At 38.6% G+C, this 16,595-nt stretch overlaps 1 protein-coding gene across 1 annotated transcript in view; it reads right to left on the bottom strand.

The window, feature by feature from the left end:
* Window positions 1–16,595, bottom strand: part of SIM1 (SIM bHLH transcription factor 1) — a 75,219-nt gene that overhangs the window by 25,945 nt on the left and 32,679 nt on the right. Inside the window, exon 9 of the mRNA XM_056125327.1 lies at window positions 4,266–4,434. Within this exon, the coding sequence (XP_055981302.1) occupies window positions 4,266–4,434 (169 nt within the window). The remainder of the gene's footprint in view (window positions 1–4,265; window positions 4,435–16,595) is intronic.

The raw sequence follows: 16,595 nt of genomic DNA on the forward strand, positions 1-16,595 counted from the left end.
TGTTGTTCAATGAACATCTGAGAAATTTCTAGATAATTTCTAAAAGATAATAGAGAAAGGAACCTAACAAATAATACTAATGGAATTCTTCACTCACTTTTTATTAATAATTAAATTAGAGGCCCATTACTTACCCTACAACCTCTAGAAGCTGCCTTTTTCTAAAATCTGATGACAATAGAGTGTTTTAAAGTATGTGCTTGTATTTAAAAAAATCTATCGTACATATACACAATGGAATACTATTCAGCTATAAGAAAATACGAGGTCGGGGCCAGAGCAATAGTACAGGGGGTAGGGTGTTTGCCTTGCACGCAGCTGACCCAGGTTCAATCCCCGACATCCCATATGGTCCCCCAGCACTGCCAGGAGTAATTCCTGAGTGCAGAGCCAGGATTAACCCCTGTGCATCGCTGGGTGTGACGCAAAAAGAAAAAGAAAAGAAAAGAATAGAATAGAATAGAATAGAATAGAATAGAATAGAATAGAATAGAAAAGAAAAGAAGAGAAAATACAAGGTCATGCAATTTGCTGCTACATGATGGATTTGGAGAGTATCACACTGAGTAAAATTAGTTAGAGGGAATGAGAAAGACATAGAATGATCTCTTTCATATGATGGGTATACAGAAACACAGAGGAATAACAAAAACCCAAAGGTAATAGGAACAACAGGAGAATTTGTATTCAGTAGGAGGCTTGGAAGGGGGTGGGAGGTGGTAATATGGAACATTAAAGTGATATGCACGATACCTTACCAGTAACTGTGTTACAAACCACAGAGATTAAAATGAAACAGAAGTAAAGTGCCTGTGACAGATGCAGGCAGAAGGATGGGAGGGAAACTGGTTAAGGTAATGGTGTTGGAACGTTGTATACTTAAAACTTAATCATAAGTAATTTTTTAATTCACAACAAGTTAATAATATAATTAATAATAATAATAATAAATTATTCATTTGGGCCAGAGAGATAGTACTTCAACCCATACCTAATCATCCTGACAATGTGTTCCTTCCTTTCTTCCTAACCTTGGTTTTCCTGAAGGGTCTTCTTTCCCTTATGCTGCCCTGAATTCTGTGCTCAGAGCTTCAATTTCCTCATTTATCTATGAAATCCCCATAGCTGACATTAAGCCCTTTGTGTACAGTTACCTCCGATAGATTGCTTCTTTAAGCACATACTTAAGCCCATTTTGCATGCCACTTCTTTGTGTTACAAACTCTTACTTTCATTTACCATAAGGCCAGCATATCTTTTTCTGTTATAGGAAGTCAGTTAACATCTAAGTTAAAGACATAATAACATAAAAATAAAACATTCTTCAATATAAGTACAGTTTTGATCGGGTATAGCTCCTGAGAAGCTACATTTTTTTAATGCTGAAGATTTAGAACCAAGATTATGACATGAATTGCTTTCATCCAGCAGAAACAGTGATGTCATACTTTTCTAATATTCCCACAAGGACTCTCGTTTCCAGGACAGACCATATCAAATGCTTATTCCCATCATCATGATACAAGTTGCTCCTCACAAGCAAAGTTGGTGCATTCCATTGCTTTACCTATCAATAACACTAAGTTCCTATCAGTAGTAACTCAGTCAATGATTGTATATCACCAGAATTATCTAAAATAAAAATAATTAAAGGATAATCTTTATTGGACACACACCAAAAAACTTAATTCATGACTGCATAAAGTCAGGTAAAATGCAAGGACAAAATCCTAATGTCTACTTTTATATGCTATAAGTATAAAACCACAAAATGAATGCACAGTTGATATGTGTACATATTTGTGATTTTCATATATCAAAGAATATTTCTAGAATAAATTACAGTTTTTTGGTTTCTTTAGGGGAGCCATACCTGGTGATGTTCAGGGAATTCTCTTGGCTCTTCAATGAGGAATTAAACCTGGCGGTGCTCAGGGAATAATGGGAATCAAACCTAGGTTGGCCACATGCAAGGCAAGTACTCTACCCAATGTATTATAGCTCCAGCCACACAAATCACAATTTTGGGGGAAAAAATAATGAACCTGTGGGCTTTCTATTTCTACTTTTGGAATAGTGCTTTTTGTTTAAATAAAATACATATATTAGGGCTAGCAGATGTTAATGCCTTGCACATGGCTGACCCGGGTTCAATCCCCGGAAGTGATCCCTGAGTTCAGAACCAGGAGTAAAAACCCTGAGCACCACCAGGAATAATCCCAACCCTCCACCATCCCCCCACCTCTCGTGCCCTGCAAAAAAAGAAAAGAAAAAATAAAAGAAAGGTTTCCCCTTATGTATTCAATAAAAAGGAGTAACTTTTACTCCACCATGAATTTCACCAAAATATACCTTATAAACAAAGTGCTCATCAGAATGTATGAAATGAGAAATGTCATGGCATCACATGTTGGTTGACTCCTTTTTTGTCAAGTGTAAAGTGGTTTTCTGTGGAAGAGTTCAAGTGTTTAAAATAATCAAGCTTTTAAAATAAGCTTTACCAAAATTCAATTTAGGCTGACAAATCTACCCATGAAAAGCTTTCAAGATTACCTAGTAAATAAGGGTGGGAGAGAGCTAAAGGCTAGAGACCTACATTTATAAATATATAAAGGCTTTTATGTTTAGCACATAAAAGACCCTAAGTTTGATGCCTTACACTGCATGTTCCCATTCCAGACATTGCCAGAAAGGAACTGGTAGTCCCCAGTACCACTGGGTCAGAGCAGCTCTGGGTAACCAGATCCAAGTATTGAACTACTTGGCTTGCACAGCTGAGTTAAGCATCACCACAAGTGGCTCCTGAGTTCCCTAGCACTTTTTGAATGGCCTAAATGAATACAGAAATAACTAGAAATCTCCAACAAATTGTATCTCTTAGTGATTATTTCTTCAATGAAAGAATGAATAGTTCCTCAAACAGCACACACACACTTATAGAAATTAACAGTCACATAGTTCTGATAAACAAACAAACACTGTCCTCTCGTTGTTCATCGATTTGCTCGAGTGGGTCCAGTAACATCTCCATTTTGAGACTTGTTGTTACTGTGTTTGGCATATTGAATATGTCACGGGTAGCTTGCCAGGCTTTGTCATGCGGGCGAGATATTCTCGGTAGCATTGGCGAGCTCTCCAAGAGGGGAGGAGGAATCGAACCTGGCATGGCTGGGCTGGCTGCGTGCAAGGCAAAGGCCCTACCTGCTGTGCTATCACTCCAGCCCCTGATAAGAATGGAAATAATCATTTCTATATCTATACTTAATTGACACTTTTACTTAAAAAGGTATATTGAGGGTATATTGAGGGTCACAGGGCCTAAGTCAGAAATATGAAAAACCTTTCTTGAAAGGATAAGGGCCCAATCCCCTTCATCCCCAGTGATGCCACGAGCATCAAGTGTGATCCTTAAACACTCTTGTGATCTGGGATCCTTGGCACTGCAAGGGATTTCTGGCCAAATTGCAGCTAGGTGTATGTGTGTGTGTGTGTGTGTGTGTGTGACAGTGTTTGAAAGCTTTTCTTATTTATAGAACTATTAAACTTATTGAAACCAGACAATTAATTCCTACTTCCTTCAGACCAAGAGTAGTTCACAAAGTCTTGTTTCTATATCTCAGTGACTGATCAGAAAACATATTTGCCTTCCAAGAATCAGGACTTATCTTTGTACCTTGCAGTGTTTTTAGAAAATCTCCTCTGGGTCTCATTGGCTCACCACCTTCAAAGATGAGAAAAGAGTTGCTTTTCCTACCACTCTTGCCAGCTGGAAGACCCTCTCTATTTCATTCCTTCTCATAAATAGTCCATCTGTGCTCAAATCTCATGGTAAAATGCAATCCTTGATCCTTTGCCTCTACCTCTTAATTTCCTTCTGCTTCAGATCCTGTCCTAAAATTTCATTTTTCTCATTAAGCTCTTGTTTTCTACATTTCACTATGCTGGATACACATTCCTGGTTCATTGTGGTGGAGAGAAAACAAAATATGATCATAGTTATCTCCTGGAAATAACCAAGTTATAGTTCTAACTGCAACAGAGACTCTTACAATCTCTATAGTAAAGCAGTAAACCCACAAGATCATTTTCAAATTTTTACTAGCATGGTTATTTTACAGGACAAAGAGTAAAATGACAGTGTTTGAAAGCTTTTCTTATTTATAGAACTATTAAACTTATTGAAACCAGACAATTAATTCCAAACAGGTTTAATACCCCCCCCCCAACTTTCAAACCATGTCCAAAACTAGAGTAAAAGCATCTACCTGAGGGTATGGAGATGTCCTGGATTTTGATTTGGAACTAGAGAGCCGGGATTTGGTCCCCTTCCTGTTGTCAGCCATGGTAGGAGTGGAGCTGCTAGCATAGGAGAAGGCTGGCTTGGAGGCTGAGATCTGGTCCAGGGAAAGCTGCAGTCCTTTGTATTCCGTGTCCCTGCAGAGTGGAAGGACACAGACTTTAATTAGCTACCCCAAGAAATGCATCTACTCACTCTCTCACCAGAAAGGACAATAAGCAATAAAGAAGCAAGCAAAACTTGGCTATGTAATTCATTTCCACAAACATCTCTATTGTTTTAGAAAAGCCTAAGATTTAACTATGCGTGTGAAGGTGGCTGCCACGTATACCACAGGCAAACTCATGAAAATGTCTTGCTTTAAAAATGCATTTCTGTGATTTTTATAAGTGGAAATAAGTTCATAATTGTGCATATCTGTCTTTCGTGTTCTCATCAGTAAACTTTGGATTATCAAACTTACTCTAAAAACTTCCTGTGTGGAATGAACTCAACAGGCAAGTGGCCATCAGATGCTGATTATTGGCAAGGAGAATGTCTTTCTGTAAGTGCTTCCAAGATCAATTTTTCTGGTAACCATTCCAAATGTTCTGATAGCTAGAAAACTAGTGTACACAGGCTAATAAGTAGTTACAAGTCTTTTTCAACAAGCTAAGTCTGTTACCTTAAAATACATTTTGCAACAAATTCTTTTCATTGCTTTATTTGGTATATGTCAAAATATTTGTAAAACTCCTAACATAGACTGAATTTCATGCTATGTGGAGATGAAAGAATAAGATATATGGAAAGTCTGATCCTTCTTAAGATTGCAATCAATCTGAGAAAAGAAACAGTAAACAAATAGACAAGCATAATAACCACATACTATGACACAAAGAGGTTATCTTAGAGAGTTCATTACAAGACTCTTCCTTAGGCATTTATGGACTGAAAATGACAGTGTTGGCCCTGCCCACAGCTACCACCTCAGCCTGCTTGTAGGCAGCTGGCAATCTTGTCTGATTCCTCCGTTTCAATAAGAGAATACCAACCCTTCCCACCTGCCGCTGAAATAAAATGTTTCGCGTCTTCTTTATGAGGACTCTTGGGAGAATTTCCCCTCAGCTTCCACAGAACTAGCTGGGTTGCTCCTGGGTAATTGATTTCTTTGTATCTCATGAACACTGCCAATCAAATAACTCATCACTTTTCCTTTTTTGCAGTGGAAGTCAAAAAGCACAAACCCAAGTCCAATTTGTAACACCTTTAGCAAGTATGTAAGTCTTTAGGGCAGCTATTTTTGTACAATAAACTCCATTGGTTTCCTCTCTCTCCCTCTGTCTCTCTTTTCCTCTTTCTCCCATTCTTTTCACTAATGGATTCACCTTTTAAAAAAATCATGTCTATTTTTAATAGTCTAAGATATATATATGAACTTTAATAAATTAATAAAATTATATATGTAAACATGACTGTCAGATATCTCTGGATCACCAAATGTTTGTTTAACTTCTTTTACTTGTCTTTGATCTTCTACAGAGAATTTAGGCTAATTCAAAAGTATAATTCAGGAAAATAGTGGCTTAAGTGACTAAAAATAAGTTAAAACAAGTTTGCCTATAATGCAAACTATAATATAGTGATATGATTCATTTTTTACTAGTACCAAGCAGATGGACTCTGATACAGAATCATTGCTATTTTCTTTTATATGTGTCAATATATATACATATATACTTCTCTAAATAAATGGAAAAGAGACATCTACTAAGTAAGCAAGTTTATGTAATGATTTTTAAGCCCTATCACTATCACTATCACCCCATTGTTCATCGATTTGCTCAAGCAGGTGCCAGTAACGTCTCCATTTGTCCCTGTCACGTGCTAGTGTAGCCTGATAGCATATTGGGACTCTTTCAGGGTCAGGGGAATGAGGACCATCATTGTTTCTGTTTTTGGTATATCAAGTACACCACGGGTAGCTTGCCAGGCTCTGCCGTGTGGTCAGGATACTCTTGGCAGCTTGCTGAGCTCTCTGAGAGGGACTGGAGGCTTTTGGGGCAACCTCTAATCACCTTTACAGGTGTTCCCAGTCAGGCATATATATGGGCAAGATACTCTCGGTAGCCTGATGGGTTCTCTGAGAGCGAGAACAGGACAACAGGTTATTAGACAATAGCAATAACAATAACTAGACAATAACATTAAAATTAAAAATTTTTTTAAAAAGAAAAAGATTAACAGTAACGGCACTCTCAGACTTAAACAACAGCCTCCCAGACCACCCCAAACAGGAGTTCTCCATGTGTGGGTAGGGCACAAGCCTCAGAGGTCTGTTTCAAGGGTCTGGCACAGTGCATAGAAGTTGGCAACTGCTCGGTAAATATTGGCTCTTACTATTTCAAACTAAGTCCAATCTATTCTTTTTTTTAACTTTTATTTTTGTTTTAGAGCCAGACTCAGCAGTGCTCAGGACTTACTCCTGGTTCTGCCCTCAGGAATCACTCCTGGCAGGCTCAGGGGACCAAATGTGATGCCAGGGATAGAAGCTCGGTGAGCCATACACAAGGCAAACACCTTATACACTGAGCAATCTCTCCAGTCCCAAATCTATTCCTCATTTTGAGGGAAGGGAAATAACTTGCCCAAGGACAAACTGAGGAGTAAAGGATAAAACACAGCACTCAGCTTTTACTAACGGCTACTAATGCCCACTGAGCCCTGGGTAAATGCTCCAATCACGTGCTCCAGGGCAGGGAGGCCTGTCCCGAAGACTTCGTGCTGCTCTGGAAGAGGATGAGGAGCAAATCAGTGGTTGCATGGAAGCTAGGCATGGGGAGGGCTTGCCGAAGTGCCATAGCTTCCCGTGGCAAGGTGCAGTCCAAGGGTGGGGTCCACTCAGAGAGGATTTCTGTAAACCACCTTGGATGGAAGTTGCTAAGTTAACTAAGCTCAAACTCTCAAAGTGCTGGTATGCAAAAAAAACCCCTCAGTTAAGAAATTCTCATCTGGGTTTGTTTGGAGGTCACACACACAGATTATAATTAAAGATTGGTCTGTAGTTCTTTAATATCCTCAATGAAACAAATGTTATTACTTTAATGTTGCACACATTGATAAAATATGTATCAGAAAATTACAATGGCTTCCTGTCAAATAGCCCATCAAGCCAGTTATACATGTAAAATGAGGGCCAGAAGGAGAGCACAGGGACAGCCATTTGTGTTGCACACAGCCAACCTGGATTCAATCTCAGTACCACATATCATCTGCCAAGTCCCTCCAGGAGTGATCCCTGAGCACAGAGCCAGGAGTAAGCTCTGAGAACCACCAGATGTGTTCTAAAAAATGATATATGTATTGTACCCAGAGCTCCTGCTAGGTGCACCCAGAGAATAAATTAAATAAATTAAATTAACTCAATTCTCCTATGTGAGCAACAAAATTTCAGGAAGCAGGCATGTAGTTTCAAAATTTCAAAAAGTGGGCTTGAGAGGTGAGAGTATGTCACTGATTTGATTTACTTTATGAATCAGGTCCTAAGTTCAGCATACATTAGACTGCCCACTCAGGTCAGAAATCCAGTGTCCTCCAAAATGTACCCCCCACACATATTTTTCTGACACTATGTGGGGATTTTCCTGCATTAACTCCTCACGTTAGCCAACATAGTTCTCCCAAAATTGACCTTAATATTATATTCTTGACGCCTTCCTTCTCTAGCACATATTTTTATATCCACTCTGATTAAGGAGGGCCCAGGGAATGACTAAGTGGAAAATTGCCTGATTCCAAATATAAGTCTGAGAACTATCCCTACAGTAGCCCGCAGGTGCTGAGCAAGGACCAGGGACCAGGGTCTGGTGTACAGAGTGTACAGTCTCAAAAGTATTACTTCAGGTGTGTGGGCACAAAGCAGCCAAAGATGTGCATCCGGCAGAAAGGACCACAACTAAAGATGCTCTGGATCATGGACAGCAGGAAAAGCCCTGTCAGCCACGTGACCCCAGCTAGCACTAAACCAGCATGTGCAAGTGGTATGATCCTGGATCATCACAACAGCCGAAGGAAGAGAAAGAAACTAAAGTGTCTTACACTCTTCTCCCTTCCATGAAATCTTTCCTGACTGCTAAACCCACGCATTCCTTTAATACATCATTACTGACTGTCTCTGTGCAGCCTCTGTTGGAGGGTCAGAGGAGAAATCAGTGAACATAAGGAAAGTTTTTACCTCCCAAAAAGAATATCAGGGTAAATTTCTTTTGAATTTTTTGAACACATCTGACAGTGCTCAGGGGTTGCTCCTGGCTCTGCACTCAGAAATCACTCCTGGCAGTGCTGAGGAGAACATATGGGATGACTGGGATCGAACTTGGGTCAGCTGTGTGTAAAGCAAGCACCTTACCCACTGCACTTCACTTGGACTCTCAGAGTAAATTTCTGAAGGAAGAAAGGAGACCAGAAATGGTTTCCTCCTCCATTCTTGCCTTTTTTTTTCTCTGTCACTGTCACTGTCCTCCCGTTGTTCATTGATTTTCTCAAGCGGGCCCAGTAACGTCTCCATTGGAGACTTTGTTGTTACTGTGTTTGGCATATCGAATACGTCACGGGGAGCTTGCCAGGCTCTGCCATGCGGGCGAGATCCTCTCGGTAGCTTGCCGGGCTCTCCGAGAGGAGCGGAGAAATCGAACTCGGGTCGGCCATGTTGGCTGCTTGCAAGGCAAACGCCCTACCGCTGTGCTACGGCTCCAGCCCAAATATATATATATATGTGTGTGTGTGTGTGTATATATATGTATATGTGTATATGTATATGTATATATATATGTAAGTAAAGTAAAGGCCCTCCCATTGATCATCGATTTGCTCGAGCGGGCCCAGTAACATCTCCATTGGAGACTTTGTTGTTACTGTGTTTGGCATATCGAATACGTCATGGGGAGCTTGTTACTGATATCTATTTTTGCCTTTATTTTATGACCTTTTAAAACTCAATTTTGATACTAATATAAAAATAGAGTAGTAAAAAAATAAGATTAAATTAAATTTTTTTAAAAAAATTTTTTAAAATGGGGCTGGAGCGATAGCACAGAGAGTAAGGTAAGTTTGCCTTGCAAGCAGCCGAACCGGGTTCGATTCCCAGCATCTAATATGGTCCCCTGAGCACCACCAGGGATAATTCCTGAGTGCAGAGCCAGGAGTATCCCCTGTGCATTGCCGGGTGTGACCCAAAAAGCCAAAAAAAAAAAATTTTTTTTTAAGAAGTAGTAAATTTAAAGATAACAAAAGAGAACACTGGGAAAGAAAATGACATGCTGTTACTTTTGAGATTACATGTCATATTAATAAAATAAGCATACTTTGTATATAATATAACCCAACTCTATACAAATCAAAACAAAATGAATCATAACATGACAATGTTAAGTATCTGTCCACATAATTCATCCCTGATATCACTTATCACTTAATCACTTAATCCCCGTTATTCATCGATTTATTCGAGCGGGTAAAGGAGTTCCTAAAGGTGAGGGAAGAAGGTGAGGAGGGAGTGAGGAAGGAAGACTGCTTCGCCTCATCCTGCTCAGGTGTACATCCCTGATATAGTAATTACATATTCATGAATATAAGCAAAAAGAGCTTCAACAAAACCAATACCCACTTAGGATGCAAAGTTAGCAATTTATGAAAAACTAACCATCTTGTTTTACAACTGATCTCCTAGAAGTAAAGAGTCAAGTGATATTTTGGGAAGTCCAGGGACATGGTTTCATGTAGGCCACTTGCCTTGAATGTATAAGATCCTGGGTTTGATTCCTAGCACTGCACTGTCGCCTGAGCATCACAGGAGTAAGTCCCAAGTACTGAACTGGGAGTAGCTCCCCAAAACCACTGGGTGTGACCCCAAAACAAGACAGAGAGATGACTTGATTGATTTTGTTGTGTTCCATTGGCCATTTGTAGAATGTAGGATAAGAATTATTTTGCTCAAAGACTTTTAATACCTTACAACCAAAAGCTTTTCCCAAGATCCCTGTGCACTGAGAACACATTTGCAACAGTGTGCAGGATAGCTGGACTCTCCCAGAAAGTTGCAGCTCTCACCCTCAAGCACCTCCATGCCGAATCTACTTCTGTCCACAGGGCAGCAGAGTATTATTCAGCCCCTGCCTGAATAATTCTAACACCTAAGTTGACAATGAGACTGTACACAATTGAAAATGTGGCAAAAATGTTTTGTAAATCAATTTTTTAAGAAGGGGTGGTCATATTCAGCTGTGCTCAGGGCTTACTCAGGTGGGGTTTAGGGGAAGATATGGGATGCCTTGGATCAAACCCAGGTCAGAGGTGAGACATGATTATTGCTATGATGAGATCCAAGTAAAAGATAAAGTTTGGAGTAATATACTTTAGATTCTAGAGTTGAAAAAAATCTAAATGAGAATAGGCATTTTAATATATTAAATGATTTTAATTTCTTATTTACATACATTAAAATTATACAGTAATAACAAACCGGCTCTTACTGACTTATTTTCTGAGCATTCTACTTGCCATTTCTCAAAATTTTGTTGGAATAAGTAATATAAAGTAAGTTTGTTATGTGCTTAAGAGGGTTGGGACTGGGAAGGAAAGGAGGGATACTTGTGGAAGGAAAGTCACATTGATGGTATTGGAACTAAATTCTTGAAACAACAGTACTGTATAATGAACAATTTTGTAAATCACAGAGTTTTTAATAAAGATTAATTTAAAAAAACAAACTCAGTTCAGCTGCATGCAAAGCAAGTTCCCTACCCACTGTACTATCACTCTGGCCTTTGTAAATCAATTCTTAATGCAAAAATTAAACAGGGTTACCAGCAAAAAATAAATCAAAATTCATTTTTCTACTGCACACTTTCAGACCCCTACCGTATGTATTACAACTAACTGAAAGTGTCTTTCCAATTTTTTCTGTAGCTTCAAAAATAGAAATCCTTAAAATTAAATCAGCTGAAATAAATCTTTAAAAGCAAAAAATCATGGCAAAGTCTAATGATATGCTGGAAAAATGCTAGTAAATAGCAGAAGAATCCACACACTTGAAACATAATACAAATATTAACACTTGGTGCATATTCGAAAAGAATCCACCAGATTTTAACAAAAAACTATGACGTCTGGTAATTGAGGGTTTGAGTTTCTTGCTATATAACAGACTATCAAGATGTCAGTTTCCTCCATTTAACACATAGGAATGTGGTGAGATTTAGATAAAATATGAAAAGCACATAACATAGTGCTTACATCATAGTAAATGCTCACTCAATAATAGCATTGATTTTTTTTTACTTTCATAATCTGTGGCATTTTTTAGCAATTTAATTTCCCATAAAAATAGTTTCTCTTTGTTTTGTTTTGTTTCGTTTTGTTTTGTTTTGTTTTGTTTTGTTTGGAGGCACACCTGGCAGTGCTCCAGGTCTAGCTCTGGGTTCCATGCTTGGGAGTCATTCCCTAAGGTTCTGGGGACCATGTGGTGCATGAGATCCAACCTGCATGCAAAGCAAGTGCTAAACCTGTTAGGGTATCTCGCCAGGCCCCCGAATCATTTATCTTTGGTAGCAACTGCAATACATTTTATTATAAATACCTCCCTAGGCTGCATTTTCCCCTTTTTGTCTCAAATTCATTTTAATTTGCTGATATTCCTTTGTCTCTTAAGCACTACTGCATTATAGCGAAAATACATTTTAAAGGGTAGGGGTTTTTTATTGCTAAGTCAGCAAAAGTGGAACTGAGAGTACCACAAACTTGTTTGTCACTCTGAGAGTTCAGCCTGCCTGTTTCTCTGTTCAAAACTTTCAACAGCTCAAGATACGTTCGGATAAAAAGCACGATAAAAAAAAAATAATACCCACTTAAAGTCATTAAAAGTATGGTTGATGTGCTGCCAAGAACAGCTCTGAATGGCAGTCTCACCAAGAACAAAGCATTGTTTCTTTGTTACTTTTAGAATTCTATTAAGTTGAGTATTTGATTTGTATAGATTGAAGGTCTAGATGCTGATGGGAATCACATTATAAGTTCCACCACTCCACCCCTCCCACACTCCCTCCCCACCACACACACACACACACACACACACTTCAAACCCAGACATAAAGAAGAATCTTCTATCTCTCCCTTTCCCTCTCTGCTGCTCAGGTAGTACACACATCCTCACAGGTATATTTGGTAAGCCCCTCAGTACTTCCCCATGGAGCAAGGGTGAACAAAGCACTCACTAGACACTTCTAAACAGTTTTAGAATTTGGGTTCTACATCAGTGTGGAGAGGAACTTGGCTGATATTAATGAAAGAAAGACACAGCCCTGCTCCACTCCTCAGTTTTCTTGAAAAAATGTCATAGACCTTGTTTAGGATTCACACCCCCCACAGGAGCTCTTGCTATTCTCCCAAACTTGATCAAAAAGGAACTATGGCATATGCAACTTGTCAATATTTTTAAAAACAACTGCTAATATCAATAAAGAAAAAAAGTTGGGATTTTTTTTTCTCCTTCACTGACTTGTTTGAGAGTAGCCTCTGATACATAACATCTTCAGGTACTTTGGCTCTGACAGCGATGTTGAAAGAAGTGATATACAGCCACTAGATCTTGAAGCTTACCAATTTCATCTCTATTTGTAATAATAGTAATAGTAATCTTATTCCATTGTAGACAGCCAGAAATCATCCAATTTGCATGATTATCACTCTGAGTTTGCTTTAAATGTTAAAATAGTCCTGTACATACTTGGAATTGGTAAAATTTCAATAGAATAAAAAGGGGCCATTTTTGCATTATTGATCCTCATAGCCTTCCTTTAAGCATCTTGTATACTCACAAGATAAACTTGTCATTTGGGAAACTCAAGGTCACACCTTTGCACATCAAATAAACCACTAACAGGGATGCTCAGATTTCAAAAATATATATTGTTATTTGTTATTTCATTATGGGAGGCAAGCTTTCATGGTGCCTACAAAGACACTAACATATTACAGCTTTTACAGCTTTCAAGTAAATCAGGTTTTTGTTTGGGGTTGTGTATGTGTTTGTGTGTGTGTGTGTGTGTGTGTGTGTTGGGTTTGGGTTTTGTTTGTTTTTTTTTTTTGCATCGAGATTCTTTGCAAGAATTTCCCTCCTCAATTCTGCCTCCCCTCTCCATTTTAGACAACTGAATTTTTGCTTCTGTCAGGACAATTTTGGATCCAGCCATACTGGAGCTTCTTTATTGACTTTACATTGTGGCAATTCTTAAAAGATGTTGCCAGATTTCCCAATTGAGCTATTTTTTTTTTAACAGCTGAAGGTGATCAAATTACCAAGGAGAACGTGGAAACAAAGACACACAATTGATTTGGCTCCAAAGGCGCTGACTGAAATAAGCAGAGGATTGCATTAAACCGTGATCGGATTAAGTGGGAATGACTTCGCCTTATTCTAAACTTTTTAATTGGATTCTAGAGTCCCTGTTACACGAAGTGCACGACCTTCTTTATATTCTGGCAGAGTTGCTGCCTGACCACGGGGAAAACCTCCACAACAGAGAAACCTACTTTATGTTTCATTTTCAGGCTCCCATGGAGCCCAGCAGAGAGAGCTGATAAAGAGGATTCCATACTGTGAGGGGCTCGCAGACTAAGACAATCTGCTGGGAAATTAAGCTAAGGCGCGCTTGGAAATGTAATAGTCTCATACTAATAAGTGGATTTGTGTTTGTTCCTTGTGGTTTTCTCCATTTGGTTTGGTGATTTTTTTGTAGTTGCCCCCAAAGTCTTTGGTTTTACATAAACACTGTCTCTGCCTGGAAACATCAATCTCCCACCCAATTTTGTAGGTTTCGCTCCATCAGCTCTGGGGTGGATGACACCGGCAATGGATCAGAAATGGTATAGGCACAAATTCACTACCACACTGTGATTTTAAAAAGGAAAAATATGGCTGTAAACAGTAGGCAAGTCATAGTAACCAAAAAGTAAGTGAAAAACTAATGTTTGGGGGAGATGTGGTATAGGCTACCATTCTACAGGGATTGGGATACGTTAGCACCAACCCTAATGCATTACACGTAACAGTTGAAGCACAGCTACTACTTGCCACCCCGTGCATCTGAATTTGCTCCTTTTCTGACAGACCACAGTGATTTCTCTGTGCTTCTTCCTCTGAGCTCCTCTGAGCTCACTACCCCTACCATTCTAGTTCAGTGTCAGTGTAGTGAATGGCATATCTTGATAAGAACCTTCAAAACGCCTTTTCTAATAATAGCCTTTAGTTACTGTACAACTCATTATCATATACAGAGCACATGTTCACTCGAAAGGGATTAACAAACTAATTTCCAAAGCAATAAACTTTTCTTCATCCCAAATCCAAATATTCAAAAACCTGGCAGAAGTTTATATCTAAATGAGAGCTATACAAAGGAAGTTTATGTAAGGTTTTTTAATTACCATATTATAATAATGATTATTCTGAAATTCTATCATATCCTAAATCAAAGAAACAACTCATATTGCTTTAGTACTATGCACATTAATAAAATACACTATTTTTTTTCAAATTATATTCAGGCACAGCATTTGTGATACTTGGACAAACTAGAATACTAAATTAATTTCATCCTTAACTTACATGGAACTATTGGAACTACTATTGAAAGTGAAAAAAGCAATAGCGTTTTTAACCCTCAGAGATATAACTTTACAAATCAGTAATATAGTATCTATATACAAAATAGAGAAATAAGTAAAGAAGATAAGCAATTCACAAATTAATGGGAAACAGTTATTTCAAATGTTTAGCCTCACTAGTAAAAACTAGTGAGGCTAGATAAACTAGTCAACTATTAGATGTCATTTGTGCTTTTCAAATATGTAAAAAAAAATGGGGAGTGGGGGAGTAACTCTCCAGCAGTGTCCTGGGGTATTAGGAGTAGACCTGACAGTTATGGACTCCAGCTATCACATTGTACTGCTTAGACCTAGAGTTCTCAGGACTACCCCACAGTGCTCAGAGGCACCTGGGCTACATGCAGTAGTGCTGAAAGGTCTGTACAGTGCCTAAGACTGAATTTGGTTGCATTCCCTGAGCTATCTTCCTGGCTTCAGGCAAACATTTTTAAAGTTACAATAAATCTCAGTGAAGATGAGATGGGCTAAATGGGCATTCTTATATTGTACTGATAGGAGAATAAACCAGCAGTGTTTATCAAAAGTCTTAAGAATGATCTAAGTGTGGGGCTGGAGAGAGAGTACAAAGGGGTTGAGCAAGGGGTTTCCTTGCAAGTGGCTGACCTGGATCCGGTCCCTGTCATCCCACATGGTCCCCCAAGCACCGCTAGGAGGTATCTCTGAATGCAGAGTCAGAAGTAAGCCCTAAGCATAGCCAAGTGTGGCCCAAATAAACCAAAAACAAAACAAGGAATGCTCTAATATCAATGTTACTTCTAGGAATATATTATAGGGAAATATCTATCACTGTCACTGTCCTCCCACTATTCATCAATTTGCTCGAGTGGGCCCAGTAACATCTCCATTGTGACACTTGTTACTGTGTTTGGCATATCAAATACGTCACGGGTAGCTTACCAGGCTTTGCTGTGTGGGCGAGCTACTCTGGGTAACTTGCAGGGTTCTCTGAGAGGAACGGAAGAATCGAACCTGGGTCAGCTGTGTGCAAGGCAAACGCCCTACCTGCTGTGCTAACAGAGATAAATATCAAAGTTTGTATACAAAGTGCATGGCAAAGCCTGGCAAGCTACCCGTGGTGTATTTGATATGCCAAACACAGTAGCAAGTCTCACAATGTTACTGGGCTCACTCGAGCAAATCGATGAACAATGGGAGGACAGTGACAGTGACAGTATACAAAGTGCATATCTTATATTTATATACAGTAGAATAAAAATCAAGAATGGAAGCATTAATATGGTATGTCCATGTGATAAAATAGAAAGTTATTACATTTTTATACTACTGACAGGTAAAATACTATTGATAAAGAGAAAAGTTATTTTTTAATTAACATATACAGCAAATGCATACCTTTATGACATGTACCAAGTGGAAATATAGTGTTGGGGGCAGAAATAAAAATATTAATAGGGAATATCTTTAAAACAGATTAAAGATGTTCTGATCTTTTCTTTATCTTTCACTGGATTATCTTAATTGCTCTATAATAAGAATGTACAAATTTACAATCAGAAAAATATTTCTTTACAAATTAAAAAATGCTAATTGAAATTGAAACTAAGGTATTCCCATCTCACTTAATTCTCTAGATTCT

This window comes from Sorex fumeus, unplaced genomic scaffold (genome assembly GCF_029834395.1).
Source record: "Sorex fumeus unplaced genomic scaffold, SorFum_2.1 ptg000054l, whole genome shotgun sequence".
NCBI classification, from domain to species: Eukaryota; Metazoa; Chordata; class Mammalia; order Eulipotyphla; family Soricidae; genus Sorex; species Sorex fumeus.